This window comes from Syngnathus floridae, chromosome 3 (assembly GCF_059516105.1).
Source record: "Syngnathus floridae isolate MCC-2025c chromosome 3, RoL_Sflo_1.0, whole genome shotgun sequence".
Lineage (NCBI taxonomy): Eukaryota > Metazoa > Chordata > Actinopteri > Syngnathiformes > Syngnathidae > Syngnathus > Syngnathus floridae.
In genome coordinates, this window is record NC_142415.1 from 389,340 (window position 1) to 405,378 (window position 16,039).

The following is a 16,039-nucleotide window of genomic DNA, read 5'->3' on the forward strand; positions in this document are numbered from 1 at the left end:
GTCAGCTGTCTGGAGAGAGAGAGAAGTCAGGACCTGCGGGCGGAGCACCACCGTGCCACCGCCGCCATGACGGAACTCAAAAGCAAACTCCATGAGGAGAAGCAGAAAGAGTTAGCCATTACCAGGGAGACATTACTGCGGCAGCATGAAATGGAGCTGATGAGAGTGATCAAAATCAAAGATGGAGAGATCCAGCGACTGAATGCCTTGGTCCTCAGCCTGAGGGACGGCTCCATGGACAAGGTGATCCGCTCTATCCGTGTCTGACTATCCGCACGCCACGTCGGGCTTCAATGCGGCCGCTACCGTATTGTGTAGCTTGTCCCCAGTAAGCGTCGCGGCGCTCCGTTGCGGTCTCAACGGCCCGGTGTGGCGCAATGTCTGCTCAGGTGAGGAGGGGGGGCGCTTTGCTGGCGGAGGTGGAGGAGACGCGGCGGTGTCGGGAGACCGAGCGGTGTCGCCTCCACCAGGAGCGCGGAAGAAGCCCTGGCAGCGGCCCAGCAGGCCTGGCAGTCCCGAGCGGCCGAGCTCCGATCGGCTCATCACCAGCATCGGGAGGAGTTGAGCCGAACCAAGAGAGACTGCGAGAGGGAGATCCGCCGACTGGTAGGACTGATCAGATGCGCGGTGCGTGGCTATGTTCCCAATTTCGTTGTATACCTGCAGTGCAATGACACCTAAGGCATTCTATTCTATTCTATTTCACAAGAAGAAAATGTCCGGTTGCTCGCTTCGCTTTTGTCACAGCAAAGGTGTTCTAGTCGATTCAAGAAAAAAATTAGCCGGTTGCTCTCTTTGTTTTTGTCACAATTCTGGCAAATGAGTTTGCCCGCCTGCCTGAGCGCTCCCCGTTTGTACATCCAGACGGATGAGATCAAGCTGAAAGACAGAGCGGTTAGTGTTTTGGATGAAGCCCTGGGGCCGGCCACGTCCACCGCCTTCAGCCGCAGACTCAGGCTGCCGAGCAGCAGATCGCTGCCCTGAGGGATTCCCAAAGGGCGGGCCTAAACTACCCTGGAAGTGGGGTCAACGCCGCTACTAGCAATCCTCTTCATTGCGTAAGCCACCTCATCACACACTTGCAGTACGCATGACTTAGTTCGTTGCTGGAGGAAGGTAGCACAAAAACAGTTTTGAACTTTGAACGAGTGCTTGTGTGTGTGTGTTGCGGGGCGTTTTCAGTCTCAGGAGGATCGGGACACGCGACGGTTTCATCTGAAAATCGCTGAGCTCAGCGCAGTCATCAGGAAACTGGAGGATCGAAACGCCCTGCTTTCTGAAGAGCGCAATGAACTGGTAATTCTGATTTTCTAAGTGCAACGCACAATGAGATGCATGAGAAACGGCCTTGGTTACCATCACATTTGAAGCGATGAATACGAAGTTAAATTTTATGACTCGGTGTATAAGTCGAGGTCGATTTTTTTCGGTCGATTTTGGATCGAAAAAGGTCGACCAATACACCGGCAAATACGGTAAGAGAAACAGGGTGGGTGTAAGAGTGGATTGAATAGAGGAAGCCCTTGACCTCTAGTCAAAACATAGCAAGGGGTGTTTTACGACTTTGTGTAGGAAGGGATAAGCGATAGGGATAAATAAGGGATAAATAATATTATTTATTACAGGTTGCAGTCAAAGTCAAAGCAACATAATGATACGATAAAGATAATCTGGAAAACCCTGACACACCCTGTAGTTGTCACTTTTGGAAAAGACGAGCGTCCCTCCAATCATCGCCGGTGACGTGTTTTTCAGGCTCTGGAGACAGGAGCTCATGTCAGAAATGTCATTGTGAGTCGCGTTTGTTTCTGCGCCGGAGCCGTTCGTTCCCTTTGCATCCAAAGAATCTCAAAGGCGGATTATTTGTGTCGACAGGAGAGAGATTTGCTGCTACGATACCGACGTCGAGAATCTCTGAGGAGGAACAAAGCGTGAGGTCCTGCAAGGTGAGTCTGTTTGTTTGCGGCTGCTTGGTGTTGCGCAAGATGAAATGGCCTTTTTCTCGCTATCATTCCTCTCGTCGATTCATCGTGAGGTGTCGCTTCAGTTTGTTCAGAGAGATGTTTGCTTCCGCGCCCGCAGGTCATCGAAACATTTTACGGCTACGACGAAGACGTGTTGGTGGACTCGGACGGATCGTCCTTGTCTTTTCGCACCGACAGAACCCCCGACACGGAACCCGAAGAGGTAGCCCGCCATTTCTGCCAGCGTATTGGCACCAAACATTCCTCTTAAGCCTGGAATCGGACTCGTCTTTGCGTCGCGGGTGCTTTGTCGCCGGTCTGACTGATTCTGGTACTAGTGCTGTGTTGCATTGGTGTGTGCATGAAGAGGCGGAGCTTCGCTACCGCCAGCTGACGCAAGAATATCAAGCGCTGCAACGAGCCTACGCTCTGCTAGCCCAGACCAGCGAAGGGGACTACGACGCAGAGAAGGAGATCAAGGTGGCGCCCCTTCCCGCAACCCCCGGCCGGGTCGCAGCCTCCCCGTTCTCACCCAGCCTCGGGTGTTCTCTGGTCTGAAAGGAGGAGGAGGAGCCTCCCTCCTCCTCCTTTCAGACCAGAGAAAAGCTGATGGTAGAAATGGGTCACTATCAAAGCAGAGTAGCAGATCTGGAGTCAGCGCTGAAGCAACAAGGACAGGTAAGCTCATCAATGAGCACACCTTTTTCTTAGACAAAATAGCTACATTCTTCAGTCACTCATTCGTCTGGCATTACTGGACCAACCCCCCCCCGAACGTGGCTGGGAAAATGCGGAGAAAAGCAAATGTCATTTTCCAGTCAACCAAAGAATTTGTGGATGAAAATGACACAACATTCCAAAGCTGTCCACGCGTTTGTCTCTTCTAGAATGTCAAGTGGGTGGAGGAGAAGCAGCTGCTGCGTCAGAGCAATCAGCAGTTGGCCGAAAAGGTGACGGAAAGAAAGGCGCTGGGCGGAGTCGCTTGGCGTCACACCCGACGGGAAGCCCCGCAGATGAGGTCTGACTGTCTTTTCAAGTCAGGCGGATGGAGGCGGAAGAAGCGCGTCTGAAAGAGCACATCCAGGATATCCGAGACCAAAACGAACTGCTTGAGTTCCGCATCCTGGAGCTGGAGGTGGGAAGACTCGCACAAGCGTGTTGAGGCCAGAGATGTGACGGACGGACGGACGGATGCATGCCTCTGCCTTTCAGGAGAGGGAGTGGCGCTCCCCCGTCTTGAAGTTTCTGCAAGTCCGTTTCCCAGACGGCCTCAGCCCTTTGCAGATCTACTGCGAGGCCGAGGGCGTGAGCGTACGTAAGGCGTCCCTCGCAACCCTAACCTTAACCCGAGGTCCCAGAACACCTTACATTGCTCCTTGCGCCTTTCCCCCGGACATCGTCATCAGTGATCTGATGAAGAAGCTGGACATCCTGGGCTATAACGCCGTAAGTGTATGTCGAACTCCTTATGTTCGCACTCCACGAGACTCGGCGGCTCAAATGTGACTTTTGGAAGGCTTTGCGCTGAAAGAAGCTTGTTGACGCTGTGCCTTTGGGCTCTTGCAGAATCTCACCAACGAGGAGCAGGTGGTCGTGATTCACGCCAGGACCCTTCTCACCCTAGCCGAGAAGGTAACGCGCACGTCCACGCACGCTCTCGCATTCTGCTTATGTGACAGCAGCCTTTCCTCAGTGGTTAGAATACATCAAAGTGACCAAGTCAGCACTTCAACAGAAGATGTTGGACATTGAAAGTGAGAAGGTAGACAGACACGCGACATCAGCCAAGGGGAACTCCGGCAATGTGCCCCAACAATTCTGACCTTGAGCTGTGCTAGGATATGTTCTGCAAGCAGAAGGGCTACCTGGATGAAGAGTTGGACTTCAGGAAGTGTTCCATGGACCAGGCTCATAAGGTAAGCCGCCCTCAAATCTCCCGCCGGACCACTGATGGACGAGGATTGCGGCCCAGAGGATCCTGGAGCTGGAGGCCATGTTGTGCGAGGCGCTACCGCAGCGGGACTGCCCCGCCACGGACGGCGAAAAAGCCAGCCACGCTGGCGTGAATGACGTGCTGACGGCGGATCAGAGAGAAGAGCTTAGGAGCGCCGTGGACCAATGGAAGCGAGCCCTGATGTGCGAGTTGAGGGAGCGCGACGCTTGCATCCTCCAAGAGAGAATGGATCTGCTGCACAGCGCGCAACAGGTAAGGGCCCAAAGCCAGCCCGGCACTTACTTGCACGCTTACTGGCTTTTGAATGCCACTTTCCATTTGTCCGTCCTAGAGGAACAAAGAGCTGAAAGAATTCATCGAAGCTCAGAAGAGACAAATCAAACAATTGGAGGAGAAGTTTCTGTTTCTCTTTCTATTCTTCTCCTTGGCCTTCATTCTGTGGCCCTAACACCAGCTGGTGAGTGAGCTCCAGCGGCACCGCACTCGACACCTCCGATACACTGCCAGCCGGTCTCAGACGTTGGCAGACGCTCCGATGCCAACGTATACCCCCCGCCACGGTGACAGAGGCACCGCGTCACACCGGCGCTCATCCAATCAGAAGGCAGGAAAAGCAAATTCACATGCAGGGCACTTTTGAACCAGAAGAGAGCGCCACAAAAAACGGTTGTTGCCCCAAACGCGCACTAAAAAGGGTCAGAATAACAAGAGTCCCACTGGCCAGCCGGGGCCACCCGTCCAGCTTTTTCTTCAGGGGGGAAAAAAATTGGAGTCACCGGTGAGTACATTTTGCATTTAGCTCTGCTTTTCTGCTTCTGTCTTCAAGTGTGTGGCATCCTGCGATCAAAGATTCAGCCAACCCCAAAGCGGTTGACCTCAACGTCCCACCACCATGCCTACCAGAGCAGGTGACGTGATGCTTTGGACATCCTTCCGTCTCAGATGCCCAAAAGTACTCTTTGCCACATCTGCGGCAATACGGTGTCTTTTCAAAGGTGCAAATAAATCCAGCGTGGGCGGAACACGCACGTCTTCGGGTTTTCCCGCTTTGTTTGTGTGACAGCTGTTGTGAAAATTTTATACAAATAAAGTTGTATAGTACAGGTTTGGCCAAGCCGCAACTCCCGAACCGCATGCGGCTCTTTTATGTTCATATCAACATTTGTGTGTGTGCGTGTGTGTGTGTGTGTGGGGGGGTTGTGCGTGTTGGCTTCACTTGAGTTCAATTTGGTATTTTGGTCAAAAGCGCATGTGGTGAAATTCCACAAAGTAGGATGGGCAAACACATTTCTTTAAACTATGAGTGTCAATTGGGCTCTCGAAATGGCAGGGAAAAGATGCACAGCAAAACGAAAATACGTAGATGAACACAGGACGTTTTAATCAGAGTAGGAAAGTTTCTATTTTTTGTTGAACGTGATGGCAAACCATTCTGCCTGATATGTTAGACCTCAGCGCATTTCAAAGATTCAAATCTTCAGCGCCATGCACTTCAGCTCACTCCATGCTAACATTGATCAGGCGTCGAACCCGCAACATCATGCTTAAGAGGTGGCCATGCTAACCAGTGCGCCATTATGTCAACGCATAATAACTGTAAGTCTACTGATCAAAACAGCGGTTACTATATGACGTCGCTACGTCGTGGTCACGTGACGCAGACAAGACGTCAATGGACGTGGGCAGAGTTAACTTGTTTAAAAGGGAGTGGGCAGAAGAAATATTTAATTAATTTAAATCTATTTTGAGTGCACACCATTATGCCAATGCATAACAACTGTAAATCTACTAAACAAAACAGCGGTTGCTATATGACATCTGCCACGTCGTGGTCACGTGACATACGTGACGTCGATGGGCGTAACTTTCGCCGGAATTCAAATCCGCGGGGAGAGTTAACTTGTTTAAAAGAGAGTGGGCAGAAGAATTATTTAATTTATTTAAATCTATTTGGTGTGTGCGCCATTATGTCAATGCATGTAAGTCTACTAAACAAAACAGCGGTTGCTATATGACGTCTGCCACGTCGTGGTCACGTGACGCGGACGTGACGTCGACGCCTACTTTACATCCCACCGATCACAGGACCCCTCGGCTGCATAACCGTGCCCCCTTCCCAACCAATCGGATTTGCTATACGCGAAAACGACGCCAATGGAAAGAGCTTCCGCCCAAATTTAAATCCGTGGGCGTGGCTCGCAGCAGGAAGTAGGAAAATGGCGGCGATGATGACAAAGACACAGCGGATGGTAACATACGACTAACAAGAGAAATATTTTTATTTTCTGCTTGCAACTGGACCGTCCAGAGCGTACACGGTAAGTACAACTCATCGTTTTTAAAAAGAAGTACTTTTGTTGCCCTGAAAAGCGAGTGAGCGTGGCGTTTGTGGGGGACGTCGAATTTCGACGATTCTTTCTGGTCAACGGTTGTAAATGATTGTGTTGATTAAAAAAGAAAACTTGATGTAACTCTACTTTTAACTGCCGTTTCAGCTAGATTTGGAATTGCATCACATCCAATTTTGCCTAGAGCGTACACGGTAAGTAACACTCGTTGTGTTTAAGGAGATTTACGTTTGTAATAGGAGAAGTGTAGCCGCGTTGCGTTGTACGTGTGAATGTTGGTCCAGGCGAAATGTTAATGTTTAATTTCATTCCTTTAGGTTCCACGGTGTTTGTTGGCTGCAAGTTTTCCACTGCAAGAAGAGGCTCATATCATTGACCAGGAGCGAGCTACAATGGTGAGTAGCCATAACATTTATGTTAAACACTTCCTATTTCATGTCTAACAGTACTTGATTTAACAAATAACCATAAATAAATACAGTGTGGGCACTGAAGTTAACATATGTGATTATACTGCCTAATCTGTCACCGAGTAGATTGTTGCAAAGTAATATAAGATCCAAAGTTGTAATTCAGAATAGTTTTCAAAAGAAGGCCATTAGAATTATATACAAGTCTGATTACCCTGAACAAGCTATTAATTAAATCACAAATTCTTCAATTCAAAGATTTGGTAGATTATCAGACAAATAATGTCTAACAGTAATTGATTTAACACATCACGATAAGTAGATTGAGTGTGGGCACTCTCAAGTTAACATATGTGATTATACTGCCTAATCTGTTACAGAGTATGTTGTTGCCAAGTAATGTAGAATAGATCCAAAGTAGTAATCCAGAATAGTTTTGAAGAGGCCATTAGAATGATAAACAAATCTGATTACCTTGAACATAATAACAAGCTAAGTGTTTAATATGTCCTATGAAGTCAAAATTGGGCACCATCATGTGGTGAAATTTGGAATTGCATCACATCCAATTTTGCCTGGGAACAAACAGATTACATAAATCTTAGTTTTGAATAAGCCACTCCTTCTCAAACAAGTAAACTCTGCCCATTTTGCGCAGTAGATGTTCTGTTAATATCTAGTATTTATACAAAGTCATAATTTAAATTGCTTTCAACCTTCATTCATCGGTTCAACCAACATTACTCGCTCTTATTACCAACTTGTATTGATTTAACTAAGCGTTTAATACTTCCTATCAGGTCTCAAATCGAGATTTGGCAAAATACAATTTCAGCAAATCCAATTTTGCCAGGGAACAAAAATAGATTAAATAAACTAAATAAGTCCTCTTCCCATTAAATAAATCAGAAAAGTCTGTCTTGTAACCAGTCCTCTTCAAACAAGTAAAGTCTGCCCATTTTGTGCCGTAGATTTTGTGTCTATGCCTAGTATTTAAACAAAATCATAATTTAAACGACTTCTTTCCTTCATTCACTTTGGAAATTTGGAATTGCAGCAAATCGAATTTTGCCAGGGAACAAAAATAGATCAATTAAACTAAATAAGTCTTCTTCCCATTAAATAAATTAAAAAAGTCTGTCTTGTAACCAGTCCTTTTCAAACAAGTAAAGTCTGCCCATTTTGTGCCGTCGATTTTGTGTTAATGCCTAGTATTTATACAAAATCATAATTTAAAGGACTTCATTCCTTCATTCACTTTGGAAATTTGGAATTGCAGCACATCAAATTTTGCCTGGGAAGAAAAGTAGATTAAATAAATTTAATAAGTCTTACTACTTCCCATTAAATAAATTAAATACGTCTTACTTGTTCCCACTCCTTTTCAAAACAGTAGTTTAAAACGAGGGCCCTTCACTCAACCTTTAACCCTATTTATTCACCTTCTAGGCTAAGTGTTAAAGGCTAAGTGTTAAAGGCTAAGTGTTAAAGGCTAAGTGTTAAAGGCTAAGTGTTAGAGGCTAAGTGCCAGAGGCTAGGCGCCAGAGGCGAGTTTTTGTGGGCTGAAGTTTTAGTGGGGTTAGTGTGAATACAATCCAAAAGAATACAACAGAATACAATACAATAGAATATAATACATAGATTAAATTCAATAGCTCTTACTACTTCCCATTAAATAAATTAAATACGTCTTACTTGTTCCCAATCCTTTTCAAAAAAGTAGTTTAAAACGAGGGCCCTTCACTCAACCTTTAACCTCAACCCCGCACGTCACATTGTGTTGTATCTGTGAATGTTGGTTGTGGCCAAATGATAGTTTTCTTTCATTCGTTTAGGTTCCACGGTGTTTGTTGGCTATGTTTTCCACTGTCAGAAGGATGAAAATACAAAGTACAACGCTTGGACGTGGGCGAAGACGTCACCGGTGAGTCCTTCCTTCCTATTTATTTACCTTCTAGATGCTAGAGGCTAAGTGTTAGAGGCTAAGTGTTAGAGGCTAAGTGTTAAAGGCAACACAATACGAACAACACAACACAATACGAACAACTCAACACAATACGAACAACACAACACAATACGAACAACACAACACAATACGAACAACACAACACATTACGAACAACACAACACAATACGAACAACACAACGATACTGCACTGAACAACACGATACCGCACTGAGAAACACAATACCGCACTGAACAACACGATACCGCACTGAACAACACCATGCCGCACTGAACACCATGCCACACTGAACAACACCATCCCGCACTGAACAACACCATGCCGCACTAAATAACACCATGCCGCACTGAACAACACCATGCCTCACTGAACGACACCATGCCGCACTGAAAGACACCATGCCGCACTGAACGACACCATGCCGCACTGAAAGACACCATCCCGCACTGAACACCATGCCGCACTGAACAACACCATGCCGCACTGAACAACACCATCCCGCACTGAACAACACCATGCCGCACTGAACAACATTATGCCGCACTGAACATTATGCCGCACTGAACAACACCATGCCGCACTGAACAACACCATGCCGCACTGAACAACATTATGCCGCACTGAACAACACCATGCCGCACTGAACAACACCATGCCGCACTGAACAACACCATGCCGCACTGAACAACACCATGCCGCACTGAACAACATTATGCCGCACTGAACAACACCATGCCGCACTGAACAACACCATCCTGCACTGAACAACACCATTCCGCATTGAACACCATGCCGCACTGAACAACACCATCCCGCACTGAACAACACCATCCCGCACTGAGCAACACCATGCCGCACTGAACAACATTATGCCGCACTGAACAACATTATGCCGCACTGAACAACACCATGCCGCACTGAACAACACCATGCCGCACTGAACAACACCATGCCGCACTGAACACCATGCCGCACTGAACAACATTATAACGCACTGAACAACACCATCCCGCACTGAACAACACCATGCCGCACTAAACAACATTATGCCGCACTGAACAACATTATGCCGAAATGAACAACACCATGCCGCACTGAACAACACCATGCCGCACTGAACAACACCATGCCGCACTGAACAACACCATGCCGCACTGAACAACACGATCCCGCATTGAACACCATCCCGCACTGAACAACACCATGCCGCACTGAACAACACCATGCCGCACTGAACAACACCATGCCGCACTGAACAACACCATGCCGCACTGAACAACACCATTCCGCACTGAACAACACCATGCCGCACTGAACAACATTATGCCGCACTGAACAACACCATGCCGCACTGAACAACACCATGCCGCATTGAACAACACCATGCCGCATTGAACAACACCATGCCGCACTGAACAACACCATCCTGCACTGAACAACACCATGCCGCATTGAACAACACCATGCCGCACTGAACAACACCATCCCGCACTGAACAACACCATGCCGCACTGAAAAACACCATGCCGCACTGAACAACACCATGCCGCAATGAACAACACCATCCCGCACTGAACAACATTATGCCGCACTGAACAACATTATGCCGCACTGAACAACATTATGCCGCACTGAACAACATTATGCCGCACTGAACAACATTATGCCGCACTGAACAACACCATGCCGCACTGAACAACACCATGCCGCACTGAACAACACCATGCCGCACTGAACAACACCATGCCGCACTGAACAACACGATCCCGCATTGAACAACACCATGCGCACTGAACAACACCATCCTGCACTGAACAACACCATCCCGCACTGAACAACACCATCCCGCACTGAACAACACCATGCCGCACTGAACAACATTATGGCGCACTGAACAACACCATGCCGCACTGAACAACACCATGCCGCACTGAACAACACCATGCCGCAATGAACAACACCATCCCGCACTGAACAACACCATGCCGCACTGAACAACACCATGCCGCACTGAACAACACCATCCCGCACTGAACAACACCATGCCGCACTGAACAACACCATGCCGCACTGAACAACACCATGCCGCACTGAACAACACCATGCCGCACTGAACAACATTACGCTGCACTGAACAACACCATGCCGCACTGAACAACACCATGCCGCACTGAACAACACCATGCCGCATTGAACAACACCATGCCGCATTGAACAACACCATGCCGCACTGAACAACACCATCCTGCACTGAACAACACCATGCCGCATTGAACAACACCATGCCGCACTGAACAACACCATCCTGCACTGAACAACACCATCCCGCACTGAACAACACCATCCCGCATTGAACAACACCATCCTGCACTGAACAACACCATGCCGCACTGAACAACACCATGCCGCACTGAACAACACCATGCCGCACTGAACAACACCATGCCGCACTGAACAACACCATCCTGCACTGAACAACACCATCCCGCACTGAACAACACCATGCCGCATTGAACAACACCATCCTGCACTGAACAACACCATCCTGCACTGAACAACACCATCCCGCACTGAACAACACCATCCCGCATTGAACAACACCATCCTGCACTGAACAACACCATGCCGCACTGAACAACACCATGCCGCACTGAACAACACCATGCCGCACTGAACAACACCATGCCGCACTGAACAACACCATCCTGCACTGAACAACACCATCCCGCACTGAACAACACCATGCCGCATTGAACAACACCATCCCGCACTGAACAACACCATGCCGCACTGAACAACACCATGCCGCACTGAACAACACCATGCCGCACTGAACAACACCATGCCGCACTGAACAACACCATGCCGCACTGAACAACACCATGCCGCACTGAACAACATTATGCCGCACTGAACAACACCATGCCGCACTGAACAACACCATCCCGCACTGAACAACACCATGCCGCATTGAACAACACCATGCCGCACTGAACAACACCATCCTGCACTGAACAACACCATCCCGCACTGAACAACACCATGCCACATTGAACAACACCATGCCGCACTGAACAACACCATCCCGCACTGAACAACACCATGCCGCACTGAACAACATTATGGCGCACATGACAACATTATGCCGCACTGAACAACACCATGCCGCACTGAACAACACCATGCCGCACTGAACAACACCATGCCGCACTGAACAACACCATGCCGCACTGAACAACACCATGCCGCACTGAACAACACCATGCCGCACTGAACAACATTATGCCGCACTGAACAACACCATGCCGCACTGAACAACACCATGCCGCACTGAACAACACGATCCCGCATTGAACAACACCATCCTGCACTGAACAACACCATGCCGCACTGAACAACACCATGCCGCACTGAACAACACCATTCCGCACTGAACAACACCATGCCGCACTGAACAACACCATCCTGCACTGAACAACACCATCCCGCACTGAACAACACCATGCCGCATTGAACAACACCATGCCGCACTGAACAACACCATCCTGCACTGAACACCATGCCGCACTGAACAACACCATGCCGCACTGAACAACACCATGCCGCACTGAACAACATTATGCCGCACTGAACAACATTATGCCGCACTGAACAACATTATGTCGCACTGAACAACACCATGCCGCACTGAACAACACCATGCTGCACTGAACAACATTATGCCGCACTGAACAACACGATCCCGCATTGAACAACACCATCCCGCAGTGAACAACACCATGCCGCACTGAACAACACCATGCCGCACTGAACAACACCATGCTGCACTGAACAACATTATGCTGCACTGAACAACACGATCCTGCATTGAACAACACCATGCCGCACTGAACAACACCATCCTGCACTGAACACCTTTCCACACTGAACAACACCATGCCGCACTGAACAACATTATGCCGCACTGAACAACACCATGCCGCACTGAACAACACCATGCCGCACTGAACAACACCATGCCGCACTGAACAACACCATGCCGCAATGAACAACACCATCCCGCACTGAACAACACCATGCCGCATTGAACAACACCATGCCGCACTGAACAACACCATCCCGCACTGAACAACACCACCCCGCACTGAACAACACGATCCCGCATTGAACAACACCATCCCCGACTGAACAACACCATCCCGCACTGAACAACACCATGCCGCACTGAACAACACCATGCCGCAATGAACAACACCATCCCGCACTGAAAAACACCATGCCGCACTGAACAACACCACCCCGCACTGAACAACACCATTCCGCACTGAACAACACCATGCCGCACTGAACAACACCATGCCGCACTGAACAACACCATGCCGCACTGAACAACACCATGCCGCACTGAACAACATTATGCCGCACTGAACAACACCATGCCGCACTGAACAACACCATCCCGCACTGAACAACACCATGCCGCATTGAACACCATGCCGCACTGAACAACACCATCCTGCACTGAACAACACCATCCCGCACTGAACAACACCATGCCGCACTGAACGACATTATGGCGCACTGAACATTATGCCGCACTGAACAACACCATGCCGCACTGAACAACACCATGCCGCACTGAACAACACCATGCCGCACTGAACAACATTATGCCGCACTGAACAACATTATGCCGCACTGAACAACACCATGCCGCACTGAACAACACCATGCCTTACTGAACAACACCATGCCGCACTGAACAACACGACGTCGCACTGAAAAACACGACGCCGCACAGAACAACACGACGCCGCACAGAATAACACAATACCGCACAGAACAACACAATACCGCACAAACAGTTTTAGATAATATTACGTCGCAGTCATGTGACGCGGACATGACGTCAATAGGCGGAACTCACGGCAAAATTATAATCCGTGGGCGTGGCTTGCAACAGGAAGTAGGAAAGCGGCAATTCTGGCAAACAAGACACAGCGGTTAGTAACACGATGACTAACAAGGCAAATATTTTTGTTTTCAGCTTGCAACTTGACCGTCTAGAGCGTACAAGGTAATTACAACTGTTTTTTTTTAGCCCTGAAAAGCGAGGGAGTGTGGCGTTTGGGAGGAATGTCGAACTCGGCGTCTGCTTCCAGCCACAGACGCCAAATTTCGACGATTATTTCGACTGGTCAACGGTTGTAAATTATTGCGTTGACTAAAAACTTTATTTAACTCTACTCTTAACTTTGCCGTTTCAGATATGCGGGTATTACACCGCGGAAATGACGTCAATAGGCTGAACTCTCGCCAAAATTCAAATCTGTGGGCGCAATGGCCTTGAGCGAGACACCGGATACAAACACGACGATTATCAACAGAAATATCTTTATTTTCTGCTTGCAAGTGGACCGTCTAGAGCGTACACGGTAAGTACAACTCATTGTGTTTAAAAAGATTTACGTTTGTGTAGTTTGCGTTGCGTTGTATCTGTGAATGTTGGTTGAGGCTAAATGTTAATGTTTAATTTCATTCCTTTAGGTTCCACGGTGTTTGTTGGCTGTATGTTTTCCACTGCAAGAAGAGGCTCGTATCATTGACCAGCAGGAGCTACAATGGTGAGTACCCCTTTCGTCTTCCATTTATGTTAAACACTTCCTATTTCATGTCTAACAGTACTCGATTTAACAAATAACCATAAATAAATACAGTGTGGGCAGTCACGTTAACATATGTGATTATCCTGCCTAATATGTTTATCACAAATATGTCACTAATCACTAATATGTTTATTTGTTTATCACAACACCTTTGGACCTTCAGCAATCGATTATTTCCCTTCATCTACATAGAGACAGAACGATGGTGTCTTAAACATCTCATTCATTTCACCAAATAACTTCACGCAGGTGGATAACGGCCGTCTCGGTCACGCTATGTTGCGTGATGCAGTTTTGAAGAACCAAATGCATTTATTCAATGAATAAGTCAAGCTAGTTCTATGTTTATGATGTTGTAAGTTACGGTACCGATTGAAGTTGAGTTCGAAGCCAGTGGAAAACAGCGCTGCGTTTGTGCTCTCCAGGTACAAATGTTGTGATCTCTGACTGACGACCGGGCGAGACTCGAGTAAGAGATGTCCAAACGAGCTCCGGCAGGGCGGGCCAAGGCGGAGCGAACGGACGCCCTTCAGGCCGCCAATGACGAGCTGAGAACCAAACTGATGGACGTCCAGTTAGAACTTCAGCAGGAGAAGAACAAGGTGAAAACCTCAACAGACAGACACTGCCTGCCTCCCTGCCTGCCTCCCTGCCTGCCTCCCTGCCTGCCTCCCTCCCAGTTTTCCCGATGTAGATTAGACATGCGTGTGCCATGACTGTGTCAGCCTACATCAACAAATGCACCGAGGACGTCAGCACCACTAAGAATATCATCACCCGGGGCAACCAACGACCCTGGATGACTGAGGAGGTACGTCAAACGCTACGAGCGCGGAACTCTGCCTTCAAGTCTGGCAACAAGGAGACACTGAGGACAGCGAGAGCCAACTTGAACCGTGCCATCAGGATAGCGAAGCGAGACCGCAGTCGAAAATTTCAGGATCGTTTCCACGACGTCAAAAACATCAGGAGTATGTGGCAAGGCATACGGGCGATTACAGACTACAACTCACTCTCCCCCCCCCCCCCGGTGGGTGTAGTTGATGCTGACTTTCTAAATGGTCTAAATAACTTCTTTGGGAGGTTCGAGGCACTAAACGGCACTCCAGCAGTTAAAACTGTCCCCCATCAGGAAGAGGAGGTACTCTGCCTTGACTCCGCCGATGTGTTGAAGACCCTGAGGAGAGTCAACCCCTGTAAGGCCCCTGGCCCCGACAACATTCCTGGGCGTGTGTTCAGGGAATGTGCAAGTCATCTGGCTGGGGTCATCACAGACATTTTTAACACCTCGCTGGGCCAAGCCACAGTGCCGGCGTGCTTTAAGACTGCCTCCATCATTCCGGTGCCGAAGAAACCTCAAATCACCTCATTTAATGATTACCGGCCTGTTGCACTGACTCCGGTTATGATGAAGTGCTTCGAAAGGCTGCTTAAAGGTCACATCGTTTCCAGACTCCCCCTATTATTTGACCCGTTCCAGTTTGCCGACCGGCAAAACCGCTCCACTCAGGACGCCATCTCCTCCGTTCTTCACCTGAGCCTGGCTCACCTGGAGTAGAAGAACACCCATGTGCGGAGGCTGTTCCTGGACTTCAGCTCAGCGTTTAACACCATCATCCCACAGCATCTGGTAGGAAAATTGGAACACCTGGGCTTCAACACCCCCCTTCGCAACTGGCTGCTAGACTTCCTCACCAACAGACCTCAGTCAGTCCGGGTCGGACAGAACA

The 16,039-nt window shown here is 48.6% G+C and overlaps 1 protein-coding gene across 1 annotated transcript in view; it reads left to right on the top strand.

Moving 5' to 3' along the window:
* The first annotated feature begins 1,821 nt into the window (after positions 1 to 1,821).
* LOC148400038 (janus kinase and microtubule-interacting protein 3-like) overlaps positions 1,822 to 16,039 on the top strand; it is a 42,361-nt gene continuing 28,143 nt past the window's right edge. Inside the window, exons 1-18 of the mRNA XM_088372239.1 lie at positions 1,822 to 1,946; positions 2,083 to 2,187; positions 2,334 to 2,444; positions 2,603 to 2,642; positions 2,852 to 2,914; positions 3,002 to 3,099; positions 3,177 to 3,416; positions 3,531 to 3,596; positions 3,658 to 3,726; positions 3,803 to 3,880; positions 3,937 to 4,170; positions 4,252 to 4,375; positions 4,745 to 4,826; positions 6,414 to 6,460; positions 6,584 to 6,661; positions 8,512 to 8,600; positions 13,691 to 13,720; positions 13,911 to 14,078. Coding sequence (XP_088228365.1) covers positions 3,010 to 3,099; positions 3,177 to 3,416; positions 3,531 to 3,596; positions 3,658 to 3,726; positions 3,803 to 3,880; positions 3,937 to 4,170; positions 4,252 to 4,375; positions 4,745 to 4,826; positions 6,414 to 6,417 — 987 coding nt within the window. The 5' untranslated portion in view covers positions 1,822 to 1,946; positions 2,083 to 2,187; positions 2,334 to 2,444; ... (1 more) ...; positions 2,852 to 2,914; positions 3,002 to 3,009 and the 3' untranslated portion in view covers positions 6,418 to 6,460; positions 6,584 to 6,661; positions 8,512 to 8,600; positions 13,691 to 13,720; positions 13,911 to 14,078. The remainder of the gene's footprint in view (positions 1,947 to 2,082; positions 2,188 to 2,333; positions 2,445 to 2,602; positions 2,643 to 2,851; positions 2,915 to 3,001; positions 3,100 to 3,176; positions 3,417 to 3,530; positions 3,597 to 3,657; positions 3,727 to 3,802; positions 3,881 to 3,936; positions 4,171 to 4,251; positions 4,376 to 4,744; positions 4,827 to 6,413; positions 6,461 to 6,583; positions 6,662 to 8,511; positions 8,601 to 13,690; positions 13,721 to 13,910; positions 14,079 to 16,039) is intronic.